Consider the following 22,274-nt stretch of genomic DNA (forward strand, 5'->3'; position numbering starts at 1 on the left):
GCCAATTAAGCTATGAGAGACGAAGATATAACAAAACAGATTATAAAGAATGAGAAAATAGAACAGAATGTTGAACATACCTTAAGAAAAAATGATAGCTCTTGAGATCAGATAAAGAAAAAAATTTTTTGCAAGAAACATGAAAAAAAATTCAAGTATGCTGATGCTATAGTTAGAATTGCACAAGATTTATCAGTTGTTACAGTAAAAAAAAACACAACTCCTGGAATCATATCTATCTACCCAAAATCAAAAGACCTGAGCAACCTAAGGACAGCAAAATTATCTGTAATTTTTGAATGAGAAAAAAATGGATATTTAATTAAATTGTAGATTTTCAGGACTTTCCATCAACAAAACCTGAATTAAAAAAAAATAGCCAATATCAAAGATCACGATTAAAATACTCAACTTGGACAAATTGTTGAAATGATCAATAAATTATTTTTCTTTATTATGGCAAAATGGCATACTATATGTTTAATATTCACATGAATAAAAGAGCTCAAAAGAAAGATTGCAGAGGTTAAGGTAAAAATAGTAATCCTGTTATACAAAAGTAGTGCAGAAGAAGAATGGATTCAATAAGGAACACTATATATATATATATATATATATATATATATATATATATGATATAGTCCCTACAAAATCTAATCCAAAAGAAATAATGGGGAGGGATAGGTGCATAGGGAAACAAAGGGTTAAGGAATTAGAAAAGGGAAGGACCCTTGGGCAAGTTAGCCAGCAAAATTTATTTAAAGAGTCAGCAGGGATAGGAAAGATATGTGACTGTGTGTATGTATGTATGTATATATCTACCTATGTATACAAGATACATATGTATCTTTTCTTAATTGTAGTTTACATTAGAGTAATGGAGGAGGAAGATTAAAAAGGGAAAAAAAGAAAAAATTAAATTAGGTATGCAGTAGAGAACCAAGGAACAATTTACAAGGAAGTAAAGAAAAAATGGACATCATGAATATAATTTCTTCTACAAATATATATATATATATATATATATATATATATATATATATATATATATATATATATATATATATATATATATATATATATATACTTTCTTGATCTAATAATTTATGTTTTAGATTTTGAATCCTCCCCGATGATCTGCTGGGTACATGACTATGTTCTCTTTTGTTTTGCTGTATTTTGTTTTTTTTTTTATTTCTTTTCTGTTTTCTTTTTTTCTTAATTTGATTTTTCAAATAAAATGTATTTTAAAAATAAAATGCCACAGAAAAATAAAAGAAAAGTACAAATAATGGGAAATACATACTACCAATATGTAACACCAATATACTACTAATAGAACTGCACATTGGTCAAGATGGTTTAGAGAACAACATAATAGAGTCATAAAATTGATCATATATTCTGACTCCATTGTTATGGAATTCTAATACTGAGAACACAGGAAGGAAAAATAGGATCTAGGTATACAAAAATATTCATAGCTGTTCTAGCCATATTTAACAAGAAAAAAAATGGAAGCAATTTATACAACCAACATTTGGAGAAAAGCAATATTATGGAATAGCTCATAGACTGGGAACTAGAAGGGATCTAAAGTATCATTTAGAATACAAAACAAAACAAAAAAACAAACTATCATATATATTTAAGAGTGGCAGTCACGGTACATGAAGCCTGATCCTCTGTTCCAAATCTAATACACTTTTCAGTGCACAGATAAATACAAAGGTACAAGGGAATACTTATCAGAACTTCTTATCAGAATGTTTGGTGCTTCCCCCCATTCTGTCATTGTTCTTGATCCCAATTTATTAGAATGTCTGGTGCTCCCCCGACCCTGTCAGAACCAGATTGATTAGTCCATTCACGCTCTCAGTGCTCTGACTCTGCCCCTGCTTTAGTGTACCCTGATAGCTGGGAGCCATGGACATATACATACTTCATGGGAAACACACATTAGCTGCTGACTGCTTTGAGACATCAGCCCTGGGAGAAACATGCCCCCAGCACAATTTATTTTCAAATAAAATATTAAAAACTCTCCAATCTCTATCTTGCCTCAGGTTCTCTGGCATTACACATCTCGTTTTTCAGAAAGCACACACATACACCAACAAAACAAAAATTAAAAGAAAGCTTGACACAAGACTAAAACTTATTTGCTTTTACCTTATTTGAGGTAAAATCTCAATCTATTAAAGTTCATTTGGGTCTTTAATGTGTTAAACACTAAAGAGATTATATTTACTATATAGTTTTTAACAAATCAAAGCACCCTCCAAACTGAAATTTAAAAGTAGGAAAAAAATTCAATAAAGAAATCTTACCTCCTTTTCAGAACTAATTTTGTCATCCACACTTGGCCAGCAATCATCAGCTCCTGGTTTTTCAGGGAGTCTTTTAAAAAGAAACCAAAAATTAGTAGTTTTATTCCCAGAAGACAATCAACAAGGAAGGCCTCTTAGGTGTTTGTTACAAGGTGCTTTACCACCAAATGACACATTACAAAGAATGACTTAATATTTCAATCATTCCTATTCCAAGACTCATTTTTGCCAAGAAGATATCAGTGTAGAGGCTATCAGTGGATATTTCCTCCAGGATAATCTCTTCCTATTTTTACACTTCTCTAAAGTTGACAAATGAACATAAAGGGTCATTATACATCACAGAATCAAAACCCTACAATCTATTTGTAATAGGTCCCTGTTTACTGTGCCTTTGTTATTAGCTTCTGACAAACATTTTCACCGAGTTATTTTTTCTTAAAGTTACCCTCCCCAAGTTTCAACCCTACATATGAGTTGTATCTGTTGCTGTTCAATAATTTCAGTGGTGTCTTGACTCTTGGTGACCCCATTTGGCATTTTATTGGCAAAGGTACCAAAGAGGTTTGTCCTTTCTTTTCCCAGCATTGTTTCATAGATGAGGAAACTGAGGCAAACAGGATTAATTGCCTTGCCCTGGAGTCACAAACTAATAAGTATCTGATCCAGATTAGAACTCATAAAGATGAGTCTTGTGAATTCCAAGGCCAGGACTCTACTTACTGCTTTCCCTTTTTGCCCTTTAGATACATGAATTGCTCATACATTCCAGGCTCAGAAATGTATTTAATATAAGGGCAACCATTCCTAGGTATAATATAATCATTGATGAACCTGGTGTAATCTATGATAGAATATCAACCATTTGTATAATAAATTAAGACATATGCTTTTTGGTTGGAATGTCCATTTCCTACCCACCACTAATCCAAGTGCACCATTTTCTTCAGGACCTAATCGAAGACATCTCCTTACAGAAGATTTCTATGAACCATTGAATCCGAAAAATCAATTCAGTAAAAAATTTACCTGGTTCTTTATATGTACATGCAATAAAATTATTAGTCTATCTTCCTTGCTAGAAATATTTGGTACATTTGCTGTGGTAATCTGCTTTCAGGGAATTTCAACTCTACATTTATCAATTTATTTGGGGAGGAGGGGCAGGAGAGTTGGGTTCAGAATTCAAGAGACTGGGGTATATATGACTTGTGATGGCTTGATGCAGGGAACTTCCAGAGAGGAAATAATGCAGATTGGCAACTGTTGTTTGTCAGAGAGTTGCTGGGAACACTTGCTGAGGGAAATTGAACCCAGTTTTTCTTTACTCCCAGATTCGCTCCCTTGCCCAGCAAACCCAAGGTCTTTCTCTTTTCAGTTCCTTAGGATCTGTTACTATCAAGACAGTTTTCTTTTTATAATTCTAATCCTTTATAGACACCCCCAATTTCCTTTTTCTTCTCCTTAACCTTGCCAACTGACTTTCCATATTTGATTTTGTTTTTGTTTTTTTTTAAAACATCCTCCTTTTCAGCTGAAATCCATCTCCAACCCCTCCTCATAGCCTTCAAGTTATCCTCTTATGTCCTCCTCTGTCTTTTCAAATCCTTCTCCTTGGGCACACTTTCTTTACTTCCTTTAGATAGAATCTTCAGCTCGAGTCACTTCAATTTTTCAAGGTCTCCTGAATTTCTTTATTATTATCTTTCAATTTTATCTTTTTTTCTAAATTCTCAAGACTAAAAAATTATATTTACATTTCCTTCTCCTTAAATTTAGATCTAAAAGAATTCATTCTGTCCCCATTCATAGGAATAATGTAAATAATGCAACAAGTCTGTCAACCATAATCCCATACCATAGAAGATCTGTTTCCTGGGACTGTTTTATCAGCATATCTAAGACTAACTCAATCATCTCATTAAGGATCCTGCAACTACAAATAGACACAATCTACATAAGAGTTTGTTTTTACTAAGTCCCTCTCTGTCCTCTCCCAACTTCTCCCTAATTGCCTCCTTACTCTCTAGATCAACATGCTACTTCCCTCACCCACTTTCTTCTAACTTTAAAAAGCTAAATCACTGGAAGCATCTTGCTCATTCATACATGATTTAACCCATGAGTTTCTCATATTTATAAATGCCATCCTTTGTGGTTGTGATAAATCTCTCTGGTGAATTGATTACACTACAAATTGCTCTTTCAACTGATGCCTGGGTACTTCATATATCTGATATTTCTTTTTTATACAAGTAGAAAAAAAAGTATCAAATATTCAGCTTTTCTGCATGACAGTATTCTTCCCACTGACCTTCTGACACAATCACTCCCTTTTTTGCCTCTTGTATATTCTCTTTTTGATTTATTTTTTTCAAAAACTTCTAGGAATAATCCATTCTACTTGATCATCTAGAACTAGAAAGGCTTTTCTCCTTAAACTTCTTCTCTATTAAGACTTCTATATAAATCTTGTAACTGGAATCAACAAAGAGAATAGAATCTGTGGGTCACTGAAAAATAACATTCTATACTGTGGGAAAATGAGGTCCCTAACAACTAATGCTTTGCCACATCAGCTTCTAGGAATTTCAGAGATTTTTTAAAGACTATCCACTTCTCAAAATGCAATGCCAGATTCCCCACGTCTCTAATTGGGAACAATTGCCAAAGGTTCAACTATTGTTGTCCATGAGGGGTCCCAGCAGAAACCATTCACCAGAATGGCCCCTCTTCTTTTTTATTACTTCTCTCCTTGCTGAGAAATTTCCAATTCCATTTATTGTCTTGACTTAGGACCTTGGTCCCAGTGACATTCCCTCCCCATGTTGATAACTCCTTTCCCTGAGCACTTGGATAAATTACCACAAGTATAAGATGATACCTATTTGCACTGCAGATGTGCCTAAAAAAGCTTATGAGAAATGCATCTCAGGTGATTAATACATAGTACAGCCATATAAAAGAACATAGCTGGTTCATTCTTCATCCAAATAGAATTATTTTTAATAGCTATATTGGGATATTGTGGCTAGGAATTAGATATGGGATAAAAATGTAATGGATTCAAGTTCTTCATCACATACTAATTTTGTAAACCCAAGCCAGTACCTTAATCCTTCAGTGTTCCCAAACAAAATTCTTAATACAGTTGCCAATCCAATAGATAAATCAGCACACACAAAAGTGGTGGGAGTCTGGTGTTCAGTCCCAGCACAGCCTAGACCAGCAGAGTCCAGCCCCTGTCAGCACAATTGATCAACTAGAGCTTCATTGGGGCGGGACACAACTAACAGCTCCAGGGTTGAAAAGAGTGCCTGGGGTCAGATTCCTATCAAGATTTTTGAAAACAGCTGCACAAAATTGTTGAAGTATGGGAGGATGCATCCTCCATCCTGGAGACAAAGCTCTACTTTAACAAACTGTCAAAAGCCTAGCAATAGATTAGGAAGATGAGCAGAAAATAAGAGTTTCTGACATCTGAAAGTTATAATGGTGACAAGGAGGATCAAAACACACCAGAAGATGATAAAGTCAAAGCTCCTACATCCAAAGCTCAAAGAAAAGTAGCAATTGGATTCAGGCCATGGAAGAGCTCAAAAGGGACTTTGAAAATCAAGGAAGAGAGATAGAGGAAAAATTAGGGCAAGAATTGAGAGAGTGCAAAAGGAAATACAAAAATCTAATGAGGAAAAGAATGCATTAAAAAGAAAAACTGGTCAACTAGAGGGAGGAGGTAAAATCTCACTGAAGACAACAATTCCTTAAAAAAACAGAATTGAGCAAATGGAAGCACATGGACTTTATGAGGCATCAAGATGCCATGAAACAAAACCAAAAAAAAAGTGAAATAACTTATTGGACAAACAACTGACCTGGAAAATAGATTCAGGAGAGAGAATTTGTAAAGTATTAGTCTAAGCTGAAAGTCATGATCAAAAAAAGATCCTGGAATCATATTTCAAGAAATTATCAAGGAAAACTGTCCTGATATTCTAGAAGCTGAAGGTAAAATAAAAATTGAAAGAATCAACTGATGACCTCCTGAAAAAAGATTCCAAAATAAAACTCCCATGAATATTACAGCCAAATTCTAGAACTCCCAGGTCAAGGAGAAAATATTGCAAGCATCCTGAAAGAAACAATTCAAGATTAGTGAAGCCACACTCAGAACACACATTTTAGCAGCTTCTACTTTAAAAGCACTGGAGGGCTTATAATGATATGCTGGAGACCAATAAAGCTAGGATAGCAACCAAGAATCACCTACCCAGCAAAACTGAGTATAATCCTTCAGAGGAAGAAGCCATTCAAGCAAGATTTTCACACTTTTGTGATAAGACCAGAGCTGAAAGGAAAATGTGATTTTCAAATACAGAACTCTGCAGAAGCATAAGGAGATAATCAGGAAAGTGAAATCATAAAGGACTTGAGGTTCATCTGTTTATATTCCTACATGGGAGGAATAATACTTGTAACTCATTAGAACATTTTCTTTTTTATGGAAGTTAAAAGGAGTATATCTAAATAGAAGGCCCAGGTATGAGTTGAATCTGGAGGGATAATATCTTTTTAAAAATTAATGAACTTAAGAGATGAAAGGGGAATGTACTGACTAAAGTGGAATGGTGAAAAGTATCTGCCATTTAAAAAAAAAGAGGAAAAACTTTTATAATAAAGTACATGAGGGGAAGGAGAGGGTGAGTGAGTGCACCTTTCTCTAATCAGATTGTCTCAAATAGAAGTAACATACATACTCAATAGGGGTATAAAATCTATCTTACCCTGCAAGAAAACAGCAGCAGAATGAGATGTGGGCAGAGGCAGGAGAGAGATAAAAACGAGGGCATTTTAGGGGAGAAATGGTCAGTAGCAAAACACTTTTGAAAAGGAAGAGGATGAAAAGAGAGAGAGAATAAATGGGTGAAAATACAATTAGCAATAGTAATTGTAAAAAACAAATTCCAAGCAAGAATCTCTGATAGAATATTATGTTTTCTGAAAAATGATGAGTAGGATACTCTCAGGAAAAAAAAAAAGAATTGAAAAGTTTTCTATGAAGAAAGTGAAATGTACTACATACAAAGAAATAGCTCTGTTCTGGAATAAATAGATGTAAATGACTTTGTTATTCTCAGAAGTAGAATATTCCCCATGCACTCTAAAGAACTTATGAAGAAAAATCCCATCCATAACGAGAGAAGGAACTGATGGTGTCTGAATATGGATCAAGGCATTCTCTATTACTCTATATCTTTATTTTTTTCTTAATTTTTATTGAGGGTTTTTATTTTCATTAGGGTGGAAGATCTATGCTTTCTTTCATAACTTGACTTTTATGGAAAAGTTTTGCATAATTTTACATGTGGTTACTTAATTGTGTGTGGGCGTAAAGGAGAGAATTAGAACTCAAAAAATCTTAAAAACAAATATAAAAAAGTTTTGAATGTAACTGGGGAAAATATTTAAGAAATTAAAGGAAAAAATAAAAAAACAAGCAGGCACGTGTGCATGCACACATGCATATATATATATATATATATATATATATATATATATATATATATATATATATATATATATATATATATATATATATATATATATATATATATATATATATATATATATATATAGAGTGTACATACATACATGTGTATGTTTATTAGTGTGTTTTGCAATTTTTTTAGTACTATATATTTATACACGTAACATATATACATATTACCTATTAGATGTGTAGTAAACCTCATTTTTTGAAAGATAATGAAGATAAAATATGGGAATTGGTTAAATTGAAGATACACCTTTTGGGGACATGAGAGTCTGCTTTGCTTTGGATTGAAAAACCTGTTGAAGATGGATCATGAGGATTAACTAAAAGAAATGTTAACTTGCTGTAAAACCTACCTTTGTATAGAGGCTTCTGAAGAATTTTCTTCTGATATAACTAAAATACAATAAAAACTTAAATATTAAAACATGAAATTAATATGAAAAGCATAATTTTAGAGCATTTCTACAAAATTTTTTGAGCAATGACAATATGATTTAAACAGAACACAAACACTGTTTTTGTCATTTCAGGGTAGTAGGTGGGTAGGTAGGTAATTAGGTAACCAAAAGTAAATCAGTGCTATGCTTTTAAAATATAAAATGGAAATAGAAAAAATAGAGAACATATGAATTTTAAAATTGTTCTACATTATTTTTAATATTATTTATTTGGATCAATAAATTCTACCTTTTTTATCCATGGAAGGGGTACCCAAAACAAATCCGGTATTGGAAGCCTTCTCTAAATTGCTGGCTTGGAGAGGAGGGAGTATATATTGTTCAATTTGTTTGTGATAAATATGTCTAAAATAAAAGATAAAATATAATAAGTCTATAGAAATCAAGATAAAATTATATATGACAAGTGTATGTATATTTCAAATCAGATCACCAAATTTTTATTGTTTTAACAAAGTCTGAAGAACAAAATTAATCATTCACACTAGATGCAATAAACATCTTCAGAATCAGTATTATAGTCATTAATTAATCAGTATTAGGTCATTACATCTAATGTCTCTATTTTATCAATTAAATAACTCCATTCTATAAAGATTACTCTTGTCTAAGGTCACACAGAGGGTGAGAGGCATGATCTCTCCCCAGATCTCCTGACTCCAAATTGAGGATCCATTTATGATCCTTTTTAGTTAGCACTCATGTGAAGGCATCCAAGACATAACGTGATTTTACCTAAAACTAACTTTAGGTCTCGTACAATTAAGAGAGGTAAGCAAGAAATTAAAATAGAAACAAACACAAACAAACAAAAAACCCTACAGTTTCTATAAATGTGCATTATTATTAAATGATATAACTTTTGTGAAGATGTATATAAAACATTGGACATCCTTAAAAAACTACAAAAATGGCAGCTATTTTCATTATTACCTCTGAAAATTCTAATCTGATACTGTGACTCTACCTTGTATCCTTTCTCTTACTTATTCCCTCCTGAACTTTGATAACTTAAATTTGCCATTTGATCAATTTCTTCTTAGTACCCTTAAATATGAAACAGGTAGAGGTCTGTCTGCTAGAGGCTGCCCGTTTTCCTGGGGCTATGCTGAAGCATGCGGCAGTTCTCAAGAACTGGAGTTCGCCAGGGTATTTTCCAGACAATTATTATAATATGCAACTATGAAAGCCAGATTCACTCTCAATTTTATGGAGGAAAAATTCTTTTAGATGCAGTTATATAAAGACAATTAGAATTATGTTAGCTCTTACTGAGGATAATTATAGATCCTAGCATATGTCTCAGCTGTCCGTCCCAATTGATCTTTGATAGTGAGATCAGCATTATGTTGAAGAAGAACACTGACCATTTCTGTGAATTCCGAACTGAGGGCAAGCATAAGGGTTGTTCTAAAATAACAAAGAAACAATTTGCCTTTAAAAATTCAATAATACCATTTAACCATTTTTGGATATGCTTCAATAGAAAGATTTCATATTCTTCAGTAATAATACACATGTGGAACATAAACACATAGTGATAGGAGTACTTTGATTGTTCAAGCACAACATTATGAGTAGCACTGAAAACTAGAAAAAAATAGCTTTTTTGGTCCCCTTTCAATTTTAGTAGAGATTGTCAAATTTAAGGGTACATAATAGAAAAAAAGCTATGTCAACATTTCTAGTGTGAAACACTTAAGGATTTTCAGGCGGTTTATTGGCCTTAGAAGTAAAGTGGAGGCTCTTTGAAAATGATTAGAAATAATCTCCAAAGTTCCAACACATTGTAGAGATGTCTATTGGTTGTGTAAAGTGAAACCATCACAAGCTATTTTGTGTCTTAACAAACTTTCTGAAAGTCTCTGAACATGACCACTACATAGAATTCCCAATCCCTCTATTTTTGTCTGCCTGCATTTTGGATTTCCTTCACAGGCTAATTGTACTCTATTTCAAAGTCCGATTTTTTTTTTGTACAGCAAAACAACTGTTTAGACATGTATACATATATTGAGTTTAATTTATACTCTAATATATTTAACATATATTGGTCAACCTGCCATCTTGAGCGGGGGCAGAAGGAGGGGAAAAATGAGAACAAAAGGTTTGGCAATTGTCATGTTGTAAAATAACCCATGTATATATCTTATAAATAAAAAACTATTTAAAAAAACTATCAGATGGTAAATAACATTTTCCTATGATTTTCAGATTTGGAAAATTAAAGAAGAGAGAATTGTGTATTGAATTTGCAAAGGCATTAATTGTATTTTTAGAAGTTTAAAGGGCATGTTTTATTGATTTTCTCCTTTATAATATGGAATAAGGTTTAATTATTGTTAGTCTAAAGGTTAAATGCTTCATTGCCAATAAATAAAATATTTTTTAAAAAAGATATTTATTTTGAACCATTTAGTTTTTTATCCCATAGAAATGTTAACTCTCTTTAAACCTATATTCTCTGATTCTAACTCTCTAATATCACACCTAATAGAGCACCAAAGGGAATTAAGAAGTCTATTTGTGTGGGAATTAAAGAATGATTTGAGATATTGAAATAATGGAATCATAAACTGGTTATCAGTAGTTAATGTTATCATATATCTATAAAGATATATGATAACATTTTTCAACAAGTTAACATTCAGTCAAGATAATCAAGATAGCAGAGTAAACAGTAAATCACTTTTAACTCTCCCATATTCACCTCCACAAAACATGATACAATACAAATCCTATAACAGTAGAAACATCAGTCTGTGAGACCAAGAATAAAGGAAGATTGGCAGGAAAGGTCTCACTTGAATCAAAGGGAAGTGCAGTCCAGAACAGGAAGCATCCCAGCAAACCAGGAGTGAGCCCCACCTCAGCAAACCAGCAGTAGATCTTTAGAGTACCAGCTCACTGATCCAACATCTGGGTTCACCATATACTTTGGCACAGTCAGGGTAACAGGCAAATTACAGCTATGAGAACTGCCACATGCTTCAGCATAGCCCCAGGCAAATTGGCAACCTCCAGAAGCCAGACCTCCATGTGCTTCAATGTAGCCCTGGGCAAGCAGGTAGACCCAAACCTATAGGTACCTAAGCAAACAGGCAGCCACCAGTGGTCCCTGGAAAAATGCAGAAACACTTCAACAGCCTCAGCAGATGGCAGATGCAAACACTAGGACACTGGCTCAGTACCCAGATCCCTAAAGCCTCCAACAGTATCCAGCCACCCTACCCCATCCTACAGAAAAAGGGGAAGTGGTTTCAAGCACAGAAAGGACTCCTAGGTGAGCTCAGAAGGGAACTCAGGAAAAGTAGAAGAAAAAAATCAGGAAAAAAAAAAATTAACTTTTCTTTGGGGTTTTGCCTATGCATGTTTTGACTTTGCTATCCTTTTCTGAGTTTATATCTTGATCTTTTCCCCACAATAACTTTCTATGCTCAGATTCTTTTTGTGATCTTTTTTGCTCATCTTTTGGCACTGCTGCAATTCTCATAGCATACTTGGTACTGGCTGAGGCTATAAGTGGTGGTGTCTGGTGTGTACTCAGGTCCCTGAAGGGCTTCTGCATCCTCAGTCCCATACACCAAAAGATGTGGTGATCCAGTCACTGGCAGCTGCCTGTTGTTTAGGCACTTGAAGATCTGGGATCTACTTTACCTGGGGGCTGCCCTGAAAGGAGGAGTGGCCTCTGGAGACTGCCTGTTTATCTGGGGCTACACTGTAACACTTCTCAAAGCTACAGTCTCTCTGTTCCCCTGACCATACTGAGGTATTTGGGGGGTCCTAGTGTTGCCATTTGCCCATACCACCATACAGGTGCTCAGGTTCTACCTATGGCTGCTGAGCTAGGGCTTGCTACTGCCTTATTTGCTGCCTTGGACTGTCCTCTCTTTTTCTCTCACATATTTCCTGCTGATCTGCCAAGTTTCTTGGACTCACAGATTGCTTCTTCCCATCTTTTTGATGATTATACTGTACCCAGATTGGTTTCGGAGGCAAATATGGGAGAGTTACAATGATTTCCTGCTTATTCCTCTAGCTGGACTCCCAGAGTCATTCAAGATTATTAAACGTAGTCTTTTCAGATCCCAATGCAGTAAGATTAAATTCAACAAAGGGCAGTAGAAACAGAGATTAAAAATTTATTGAAAACTAAATAATCAAATCCTAAATTATAAGTGGGTCAAAGAACAAATCCTCCAAATCAATGCTAGATCAAGCTTCTGAATGGAATCTGGAGCAACAGAACCCACAAACATTCAGAGTGTAATAATTTTCCAATTTAAGATATCTTGGAAGGTCTTCAGCAAAGATCTGGCTCAATTGGGCTGGGGGTAAATGACCCAGTGTTGGCTACTCTTTTCTTGTTCAAAAGGCCAGTTTATCAGCAAACCATATGTGAAACCTTCAACACAACTACAATAAATAAATAAATAAACAGACAAACAAAGAAATGACAAATGGGACTTAGCCAGGCTCACTCAGCCCAATGATTTTTTTTTTCAGCCCAATATTTAAATCTGCAGTATCACTGGCCCCAGCAGAATCAGTGAGAGGCCCTTGTTCCCTTGCAAAAAAGAAGATTGGGACAATCCTCTCTGTTCTGTACTTTTAAAAAGGAGCAAAAAGTAACAAGATGTCTGACCATAGAAAGCTACTATAGAAATAGGGAAAATCAGAATACATAACCAGGAGAGGCAACATGCCTTCAGGTAAAGCTCAAAGGGGTATGTGAACTGATCTCAAGAACTCAATATCAAAAAGCTTTTTATCAAGAGTTGGAAATGAATCTTAAAGGAAAAATGGAAGAAAAATAGGGAAAATAAGTGAGAGCTATGCAGGAGAAAAGCTATGTAAGAGAAAAGTTGGGAAAAGGCAACAGGCTGGAAAAGAAAGCACAGAAAATGACTGAAGAAAACAAATCCTTAAAAAATAAAATTGGAAAAATGGAAAAATATATGGAATAAAACAATTTCTTAAAAAATAAAATTGGCAAAATGGAAAACGAAAATAATTCTTAAAAACAAACAAACCAAAAAACTGTTGAAATGGGAAAAAAATCCACTGGACAAAAATCCCTTTTCAAAGTACAACTGGTCAAATATAAAAGGAATGCTAACTGAAGAAAATAAGTCAATAAAAATTAGAATTGGACAAACAGAAGTGAATGACTCATTGAGATATCAGGAATCAGTCAAATAAAAGCAAAAATAAAAAGAATAAAATAAAGAAAAATAGAAGAAAAATTAAAATGCCTCATTTGAAAAAAGTTCCAGCAAAGTCAATCTAAAAATTATTGGACTACCTGAAAGACATGATAAAAAAAAAAGAGTCTGGATAACCTTTCAAAAAAATCATTGAGGAAAACTGCTCTTATATCCTAGAACCAGAGGGTAAAATGACTCATTGAAAGAATCGATGGATCACTTCCTGAAAGAGACCCCCAATATAAAAACTGAAAGGAATATTGTAGCTAATTTCTAGAATTAAACTAATTTCTAAAGTTATCAGATCAAAGAGAAAATATTATAACCAGTCAGAATTAAACAATTCAATTATACTGCAGCCATAGTCAGGTTAATACAAGATTTAGCAGCCAATCACTTCTTGGAAGAGATCCCAAAATGAAAACTCATAGGAATATTAAAGTAAAATTCTGCAACTCTCAAATCAAGGAGAAAATATTGCAAACCTGCAGGAAGAAACAATTCGGTTAGAGTGTAGCCACAGTCAGGATAATCCAAGATTTAGCAGCTTCTACATTAAAAGGCTAGAGTGTTTGGAATGTTATTCTAGAGAGCAATGGAGCTGGGTAGGATTGCAACCACAAATCACCAATCCAGCAAAAGTGAGTATAATCCTTCAGGGGAAAAGGTCATCATACAATGAAATAGAGGATTATCAAACATTTGTAATGAAAAGACCAGAGCTGAATAGAAAATTTGATTTTCAAATACAGGCTTTTTGCCAACATAAGGAGGTGAGGACTTCCGGCCAAGAAGGCAGCACAGAGGCAGACAGCTGCTTGAGCTCTGCGTTTTCTCTCAGAACTTACTTCATGACAAGCCTAAGAATTAATTATTGACTGGAAAAGAAACTCACAAGTAATCACCAACAGAAGACATCCTTGAAATTCGCCAGAAAAGGTCTGTGATTGCTCTGGGGAAGGGACAAACAAGCTAGGTGCAGACTGAGGGCAAGCAGTGAGAGCCAGCCAGGCAGCTCACACAGCTCAGACCAGAGGGAGGATGGGTACGATCTCTCCCGTTTCTGAGAAAAAGACTTTTACCCCAGTGTGAATGTTCCATCTTGGCAGCAAGCCAGGAGCAGCAGAGAAGTTGTAAACACCGGAGGTAAAGAATAAAACCCCCATAAACCTAGCTTCTCTAAACCCGGCCACCCCCAAACCCCACCCAGAGTGACTCAGCGCCTTCTTAGAGCCTCAGAGCCCAGATGCAGCACAGCCATCACTGTCCATCTAGTGCCTCGCTGCTGACTCCCGCAGTCTGTAACTACTATTAGGCTTCAGGTGAAGCCAATAAAGCAAGGGTAGCCATCCTCATCTCAGAGCAAGCAAAAACAAAAATTGATCTAATTAAAAGAGATAAGGAAGGGCATTATATCCTGCTAAAGAGTAGTATAGATAATGAAGCAGTATCAGTATTAAACATATGCTCACCAAATGGTGCAACATCTAAATTTTTAAAAGAGAAATTAAGAGAGCTGCAAGGAGAAATAGACAACTATAATAGTGGGAGATTTCAACCTTGCACTCTCAGAATTAGATAAATCAAACAACAAAATGAATAAGAAAGAAGTCAAAGAGGTAAATAGAATACTAGAAAAGTTTGATATGATAGATCTTTGGCAAAAGCTAAATGGAGACAGAAAGGAGTACACTTTCTTCTCAGCAGTTCATGGAACCTATATAAAAATTGATCATATACTAGGACATAAAAACCTCACAATCAAATGAGTAAGAAATAGTAAATGCATCCTCTTCAGACCACAATGCAATTAAAATTACATTTAATAAAAAGCCAGGGGAAAATAGACCAAAAATAATTGGAAACTAAATAATCTTATACTAAAGACCGATTGGGTAAAACAGCAGATCATAGACATAATTAATAACTTCACCCAAGAAAATGACAATAATGAGACATCATAACAAAATGTGTGGGATACAGCCAAAGCAGTAAAAAGGTGAAGTTTTATATCTCTAGAGGCCTATTTGCATAAAATAGAAAAATAGAAGTTCAATGAATTGAGTTTACAACTAAAAATGCTAGAAAAGGAACAAATTTAAAAACCCCAGACAAACACGAAACTTGAAATTCTAAAAATAGAAAGTGAGATTAATGAAATTGAAAGTAAAAAAAAAAAACAAAAAACAAAAAACAAAAAAAAACACTATTGAATTAATTAATATAAGAGTTGTTTCTATGAAAAAAACCAACAAAATAGACAAACACTTAGTGAATATGATTTAAAAAAGGAAAGAGGAAAAGCAAATTGTAAGTCTTAAAAATGAAAAGGGAGGGGAAGCAGAGCCAAGATGCCAGAGAAGATACACGTGATTTTGTGACCTCCCTTCTTCCCTCAATACCAGTTAGTTAAATCAGCCTCAAAAATAACGCTGGACTGATAGAAACCACAAGGACTGGAAGCACGACTTACCAGCTGAAGAGAATCTGGAGTTTCAATAGAAAAGGTCAGTTCCCAGGGGAGGAAGAAAAAAGGCCAGCACAGACAGGGTGAGGTACTAGCTCACTGCACCGATTTGGGCTCAGGAGAACTCAGGGATCAGAGAAGCCACTGAGATAGAAGAATCTGGCACAGCCTGTTAGCTCTTCTCTGCTTATAAAACAGCAGCTCAGAAGAGAAATCAAGGCACTTTAAAATATAAAGCCAGATACTAGAACCACCCCAATCAAGAAGTGACTCAACAGATCTCAGCACTGCAGGTGTGGCTAACTTGGGCTGTCCGGGGCTTCACCTGGGAGTAGTTAAGAGCTTTAAAAGCAGGGACACACCACAAGGCAACATCTAATTCACATAGTGCCTGGCTCACCTGGAGGCTGTGGAACTCAGCCACTGAAGTCCCAGAGAAGAGGAACCTTTGAAATAGGTACTGGAGTTTCTGGGCAGACAACTTCCAGTTTGAGCGCAGGGGCTTTTTCACATCAGCTGCTGACATCCACACCCCAGGGGACGCATTGGCTGGGCTTTGTGTCACCTTTACTGTTCAGTCTTAAACCTCAGGGAAGTCTCTGGGACACACAGCAGGGGGTCCTTCACTGGGAAACCCTCATAGTGCAGAAACAGCAGTACTAATCTCCTGAGGCGCTTCCAGGGAGGGGGAGGGAAACTCTGTCCCAGAGCTCTCAGGAGCCTGGCATCCATCCAGTCTGGGAGGAAGCTGGTAAAGAAATAAATAAATAAATTCTTACCCAAAGGACAGACCCCAAAAGATTTTTTAGATATGAGTAAAAAGCAAAAAAGAAGTATTGATTCCTTCTACACAGAGAAAGAGTGGGTATCCAACCCCAAGGAAGTTAAGAGAAGAGAGTCTGCAGATAACAGCCTAAAGGGGAATGATACCTGCCCCCATCACATAACTCTCTCCTAAAAGAGAAAATTAAAATTTTAAGAGAGTTTGAAGAAAAATGGGGAAAGGAAAGAGAAGTTATGATAAAGAATAACAACGTTCTGAAATTTGAGTTGGAAAAAATAAAGGATTCACAGGAGATTCAGGGAAACAAAATTTGTGAATTAGAAAAGGTTAAAAAATCACAGGAAGGTAGGATTTCTGAATTGGAAAAGATAAAAAATTCTCAAGAAAGGATTTCTGAATTGGAAAAGATAAAAAAGTCTCAAGAAAATAGGATTTCTGAATTGGAAAAAGAAAATAATTCTATAAAAAATTATGGAAATGGAAAAAAAATTCAATAGAGCAAAATAATTCATTTAAAAACTAAATTTGGCATCTACGAAAAGAACTAAAAACTGTGAATGAAGAAAATAACTCCTTAAAAATCAGGATGGAACAAATAGACATGAATGATTCATTGAGAACCCAAGAATAAGTCAAACAAAACAAAACAAAACAAAAAAAATTAAAAGCTGGAGAATAACATCAAATACTTACTGGGAAAATCTATAGAAATGGAAAATACATCTAGGAGAGATAATCTGAGGATCATTGGACTTCCCAAAAACTATGACCAAAAAGAGAGCCTAGATTCTATTTTACAAGAAAGCATCAAAGAGAACTGTCCAGAGATAATAGAAACAGAAGGGAAAATAGGCATGGAAAGAATTCATCAAACACCTTCTGAAAAAGACCCTTAAAAAAAATTCCACAGAATATTGTGGCTAAGCCGCAGAATTACCACACAAAGGAAAGACTATTGCAAGCATCTAGAAAAAATCAATTCATATATCAAGGGGCCACAATAAGGGTCACTCAAGATCTGGCTGCCTCCACATTAAAAGATCGAAGGGCCTGGAACCTGATATTCAGAAAGTCAAAAGATCAAGGATTGCAACCAAGAATAAACTACCCAGCTAAGTTTAGCATTTTCTTCCATGGAAGAAGATGGTCATTCAAGCAAATAGAGGAATTCCATATGTTTCTAAGAAAAAAAAAACAGACAAACAAAAAATTTGATCTACATCCACAAGACTGAAGAGAAACAGGAAAAGGTACACAGAACCCTTGAGAACTGTATCTCTGTTGTGGATATATAGAAAGTCCACATAGATAATTTGATTTTACTGATGTTAAAAAAAGGGGGGAGTAGTAACGGGAAGGGGGTAGTATAAGAAAAAGGGGAAGGAGTGATAAAAAGTAGGAAACTACATCCCAGGAAGAGGCATAGAAAATATACCATATCTGAGGGAATTTAGAGAGGGGGAGGAACATTGCATGAATATTACTCTCATCAGAAGAGTCTCAAAGAGTAAATAATTGACATATTTGTTTTTCAGAGAATTCTCTCTCACCTCATTAAAAGGGGGGAGAGGAAAAGGGAAAAGGAAAAGGGGAATAAGGGAAAGGACTTGGAAGGAGGGGAAGGGATACAAAAAAAAAAGGGAGGGCTGCGTGGCACAAGTGGGGTCTACAAATTAAATATAAGGGAAGGGGTTCAGGGGGGTCAAGGGAAAAAGCATAATCTGGAGATAATATGATGGCAGGAAATACAGAATTAGTCATTTTAACTATAAATGTGAATGGGATGAACGCTCCCATCAAACTGAGATGGATAGCAGACTGGATCAAAAGTCAGAACCGTACAATATGTTGTTTACAGGAAACACACTTAAAGTAGGCAGATACATGCAGAGTAAAGGTAAAAAGTTGGAGCAGAATCTATTATGCTTCAGGTAAAGCCAAAAAAGCAGGGGTAGCCATCCTTATCTCAGATCAAGCAAAAGCAGAAATTGATCTAATTAAAAGCGATAAGGATGGAAACTATATCCTGCTAAAAGGTAGCTTAAACATTGAAGCCATATCAATACTAAACATATATGCACAAAGTGGTATAGCATCTAAATTTCTAAAGGAAAAGTTAAGAGAATTGCAAGAATAAATGGACAGTAAAACTATAATAATGGGACATCTAAACCTCGCACTCCCAGATTTAGACAAATCACTCACAGATGTAGACAAATCAAACCACAAAACAAATAAGAAAGATATTTAAAAAGTAAATAGAACATTAGAAAAACTAGGTATGATAGACCTTTGGAGAAAACTGAATGGCGATAGAAAGGAATATACTTTCTTCTCAGCAGTTCATGGATCCTATACAAAAATTGACCATATATTCGGACATAAAGATCTCAAAATTAAATGTAGGAAGGCAGAAATAATAAATGCCTTCTTCTCAGATTACAATGCAATAAAAGCTACATTCAGTAAGAAGTTAGGGGTAAAAAGACCAAAAAGTAATTGGAAATTGAATAATTTCATCTTATAGAATGACTGGGTAAAACAGCAAATTATAGAAACAATTAATAATTTCACATAAGATAATGACAATGATGAGACATCATACCAAAATCTGTGGGATGCAGCTAAAGCGGTAATAAGGCGGAATTTTATATCTTTAGAGGCTTATTTGAAAGAGAAAGAGAAAGATTTGAAAGAGAAGATTAACAAATTGGGCCTGAAACTTAAAAACCTAGAAAAAGACCAAATTAAACCCCCCCAACCAAAAATCAAACTTGAAATACAAAAATTAAAAGGAGAAATCAATAATATTGAAAGTAAAAAAAAAAACAAACAAACTATTGACTTAATAAATAAAACCAAGAGTTGGTTTTATGAAAAAGCCAATAAAATAGATAAAACTTTGGTAAATCTGATCAGAAAAAGGAAAGAGGAAAATCAAACTGTTAGTCTTACAAATGAAAAGGGGGATCTTTCCACCAATGAAGAGGAAATTAGAGAAATAATAAGGAATTACTTTGCCCAACTTTATGCCAATAAATTTGATAACTTAAGTGAAAAGGATGACTTCCTCCTAAAATATATGCTTCCTAGATTAACAGAGGAGGAGGTAAATTGCTTAAATAGTCCCATTTCAGAAAAAAGAAATAGAACAAGCTATTAATCAACTCCCCAGGAAAAAATCCCCAGACCAGATGGATTTACATGTGAGTTCTACCAAACATTTAAAGAACAATTAGCCCCAATGATTTATAAACTATTTGAAAAAATAGGGGATGAAGGAGTCCTACCAAACTCCTTTTATGACACAGACATGGTACTGATACCTAAACCAGATCGATCGAAAACTGAGAAAGAAAACTACAGACCAATATACATTGATGCTAAAATCTTAAAGAAGATATTAGCAAAAAGACTTCAGAAAATCATCCCCAGGATAATACACTATGATCAAGTAGGATTTATAAGAGGAATGCAGGGCTGGCTTAATATTAGGAAAACTATTAGTATAATTTACCATATTAACAATCAAATTAATAAAAACCACATGATCATCTCAATAGATGCAGAAAAATCATTTGATAAAATCCAACATCCATTCCTACTAAAAATGCTTGAGAGTATAGGAATAAATGGACTATTCCTTAGAATAATCAGGAGCATATATTTAAGACCGTCAGTAAACACAATATGCAATGGAGTCAAACTGGAACCATTCCCAGTAAGATCAGGAGTGAAACAAGGTTGCCCACTATCACCATTACTATTCAATATAATACTAGAAATGCTAGCCTCGGCAATAAGAGCCGAGAAAGAGATTCAAGGAATTAGAGTAGGAAATGAGGAAATCAAACTATCACTCTTTGCAGATGACATGATGGTATACTTAGAGAACCCCAAAGACTCTGCTAAAAAGCTACTAGAAATAATTCAAAATTTCAGCAAAGTGGGAGGATACAAAATAAATCCACATAAATCCTCAGCATTTTTATATATCACCAACAAAATGCAACAGCAAGAGATACAAAGAGGAATTCCATTCCAAACAAATGTTAAGAGTATAAAATATTTGGGAATATATCTACCAAAGAAAAGTCAGGAATTATATGAGCAAAATTACGAAACACTTGCCACAAAAATAAAGTCATATTTAAATAATTGGAAAGATATTCAGTGCTCTTGGATAGGAAGATGACAATACTCCCCAAACTAATCTATTTATTTGATGCTATACCAACCAGACTCCCAAGAAACTATTTTAATGACCTAGAAAAAATAACAACAAAATTCATATGGAAGAATAAAAAGTCGAGAATTGCAACTGAACTAATGAAAAAAAAGTCAGATGAAGGTGGTCAAAGTGTAAGTGATCTAAAGCTACATTATATAACAGCAGTTACCAAAACCATTTGGTATTGGCTAAGAAATAGACCGGTAGATCAGTGGAACAGATTAGATACAAAGGACAAAAAAGGGTACATCTATAGCAATCTAGTCTTTGACAAACCCAAAGATACCAACATTAGGGATAAAAATTCATTATTTGGAAAAAACTGTTGGGAAAACTGGAAATTAGTATGGCAGAAATTAGATATGGATCCACACTTAACACCAAATACCAAGATAATATCAAAATGGGTCCATGACTTAGACATAAATAATGAGATCATACATAGATTAGAGGAACAGAGGATAGTCTACCTCTCAGACTTGTGGAGGAGGAAGGAATTGATGACCAGAGGAGAACTAGAGATCATTATTGATCACAAAATTGAAGATTTTGTTTACATCAAACTAAAAAGTTTCTGTACAAACAATACTAATGCAAACACGATTAGAAGGGAAGTAACAAATTGGGAAAATATTTTTAAAGTTAAAGGTTCTGATAAAGGTCTCATTTCCAATATATATAGAGAACTGACTCTAATTTATAAGAAATAAAGCCATTCTCCAATTGATAAATGGTCAAAGATATGAACAGACAATTCTCAGATGATGAAATTGAAATTATATCCACTCATATGAAAGAGGGTTCCAAATCACTACTGATCAGAAAAATGCAAATTAAGACAACTCTCAGTTACCACTACACACCTGTCCGATTGGCTAAGATGACAGGAACAAATAATGATGAATGTTGGAGGGGATGTGGGAAAACTGGGACACTGATGCATTGTTGGTGGAGTTATGAAAGAATCCAACCATTCTGGAGTACAATCTGGAATTATGCCCAAAAAATTATCAAACTTTGCATACCCTTTGATCCAGCATTGCTGCTATTGGGCTTATATCCCAAAGAAATACTGAGGAAGGGAAAGGAACCTTTATGTGCCAAAATGTTTGTGGCAGCTCCTTTCATAGTGGCTAGAAACTGGAAGATAAATGGATGTCCATCAATTGGAGAATGGTTGGGTAAATTATAGTATATGAAGGTTATGGAATATTATTGCTCTGTAAAAAAAATGACCAGC

General features: G+C 34.7%; 1 protein-coding gene across 1 annotated transcript in view; it reads right to left on the minus strand.

The window, feature by feature from the left end:
• The window catches only part of LOC141543989 (uncharacterized), a 66,223-nt gene that overhangs the window by 23,599 nt on the left and 20,350 nt on the right, over positions 1-22,274 (minus strand). Inside the window, exons 5-8 of the mRNA XM_074269637.1 lie at positions 9,618-9,755; positions 8,575-8,690; positions 8,241-8,280; positions 2,331-2,400 (exon numbers count right to left, since the gene is read on the minus strand). Coding sequence (XP_074125738.1) covers positions 2,331-2,400; positions 8,241-8,280; positions 8,575-8,690; positions 9,618-9,755 — 364 coding nt within the window. The remainder of the gene's footprint in view (positions 1-2,330; positions 2,401-8,240; positions 8,281-8,574; positions 8,691-9,617; positions 9,756-22,274) is intronic.

This window comes from Sminthopsis crassicaudata, chromosome 5 (assembly GCF_048593235.1).
Source record: "Sminthopsis crassicaudata isolate SCR6 chromosome 5, ASM4859323v1, whole genome shotgun sequence".
In the NCBI taxonomy this organism is placed as follows: Eukaryota; Metazoa; Chordata; class Mammalia; order Dasyuromorphia; family Dasyuridae; genus Sminthopsis; species Sminthopsis crassicaudata.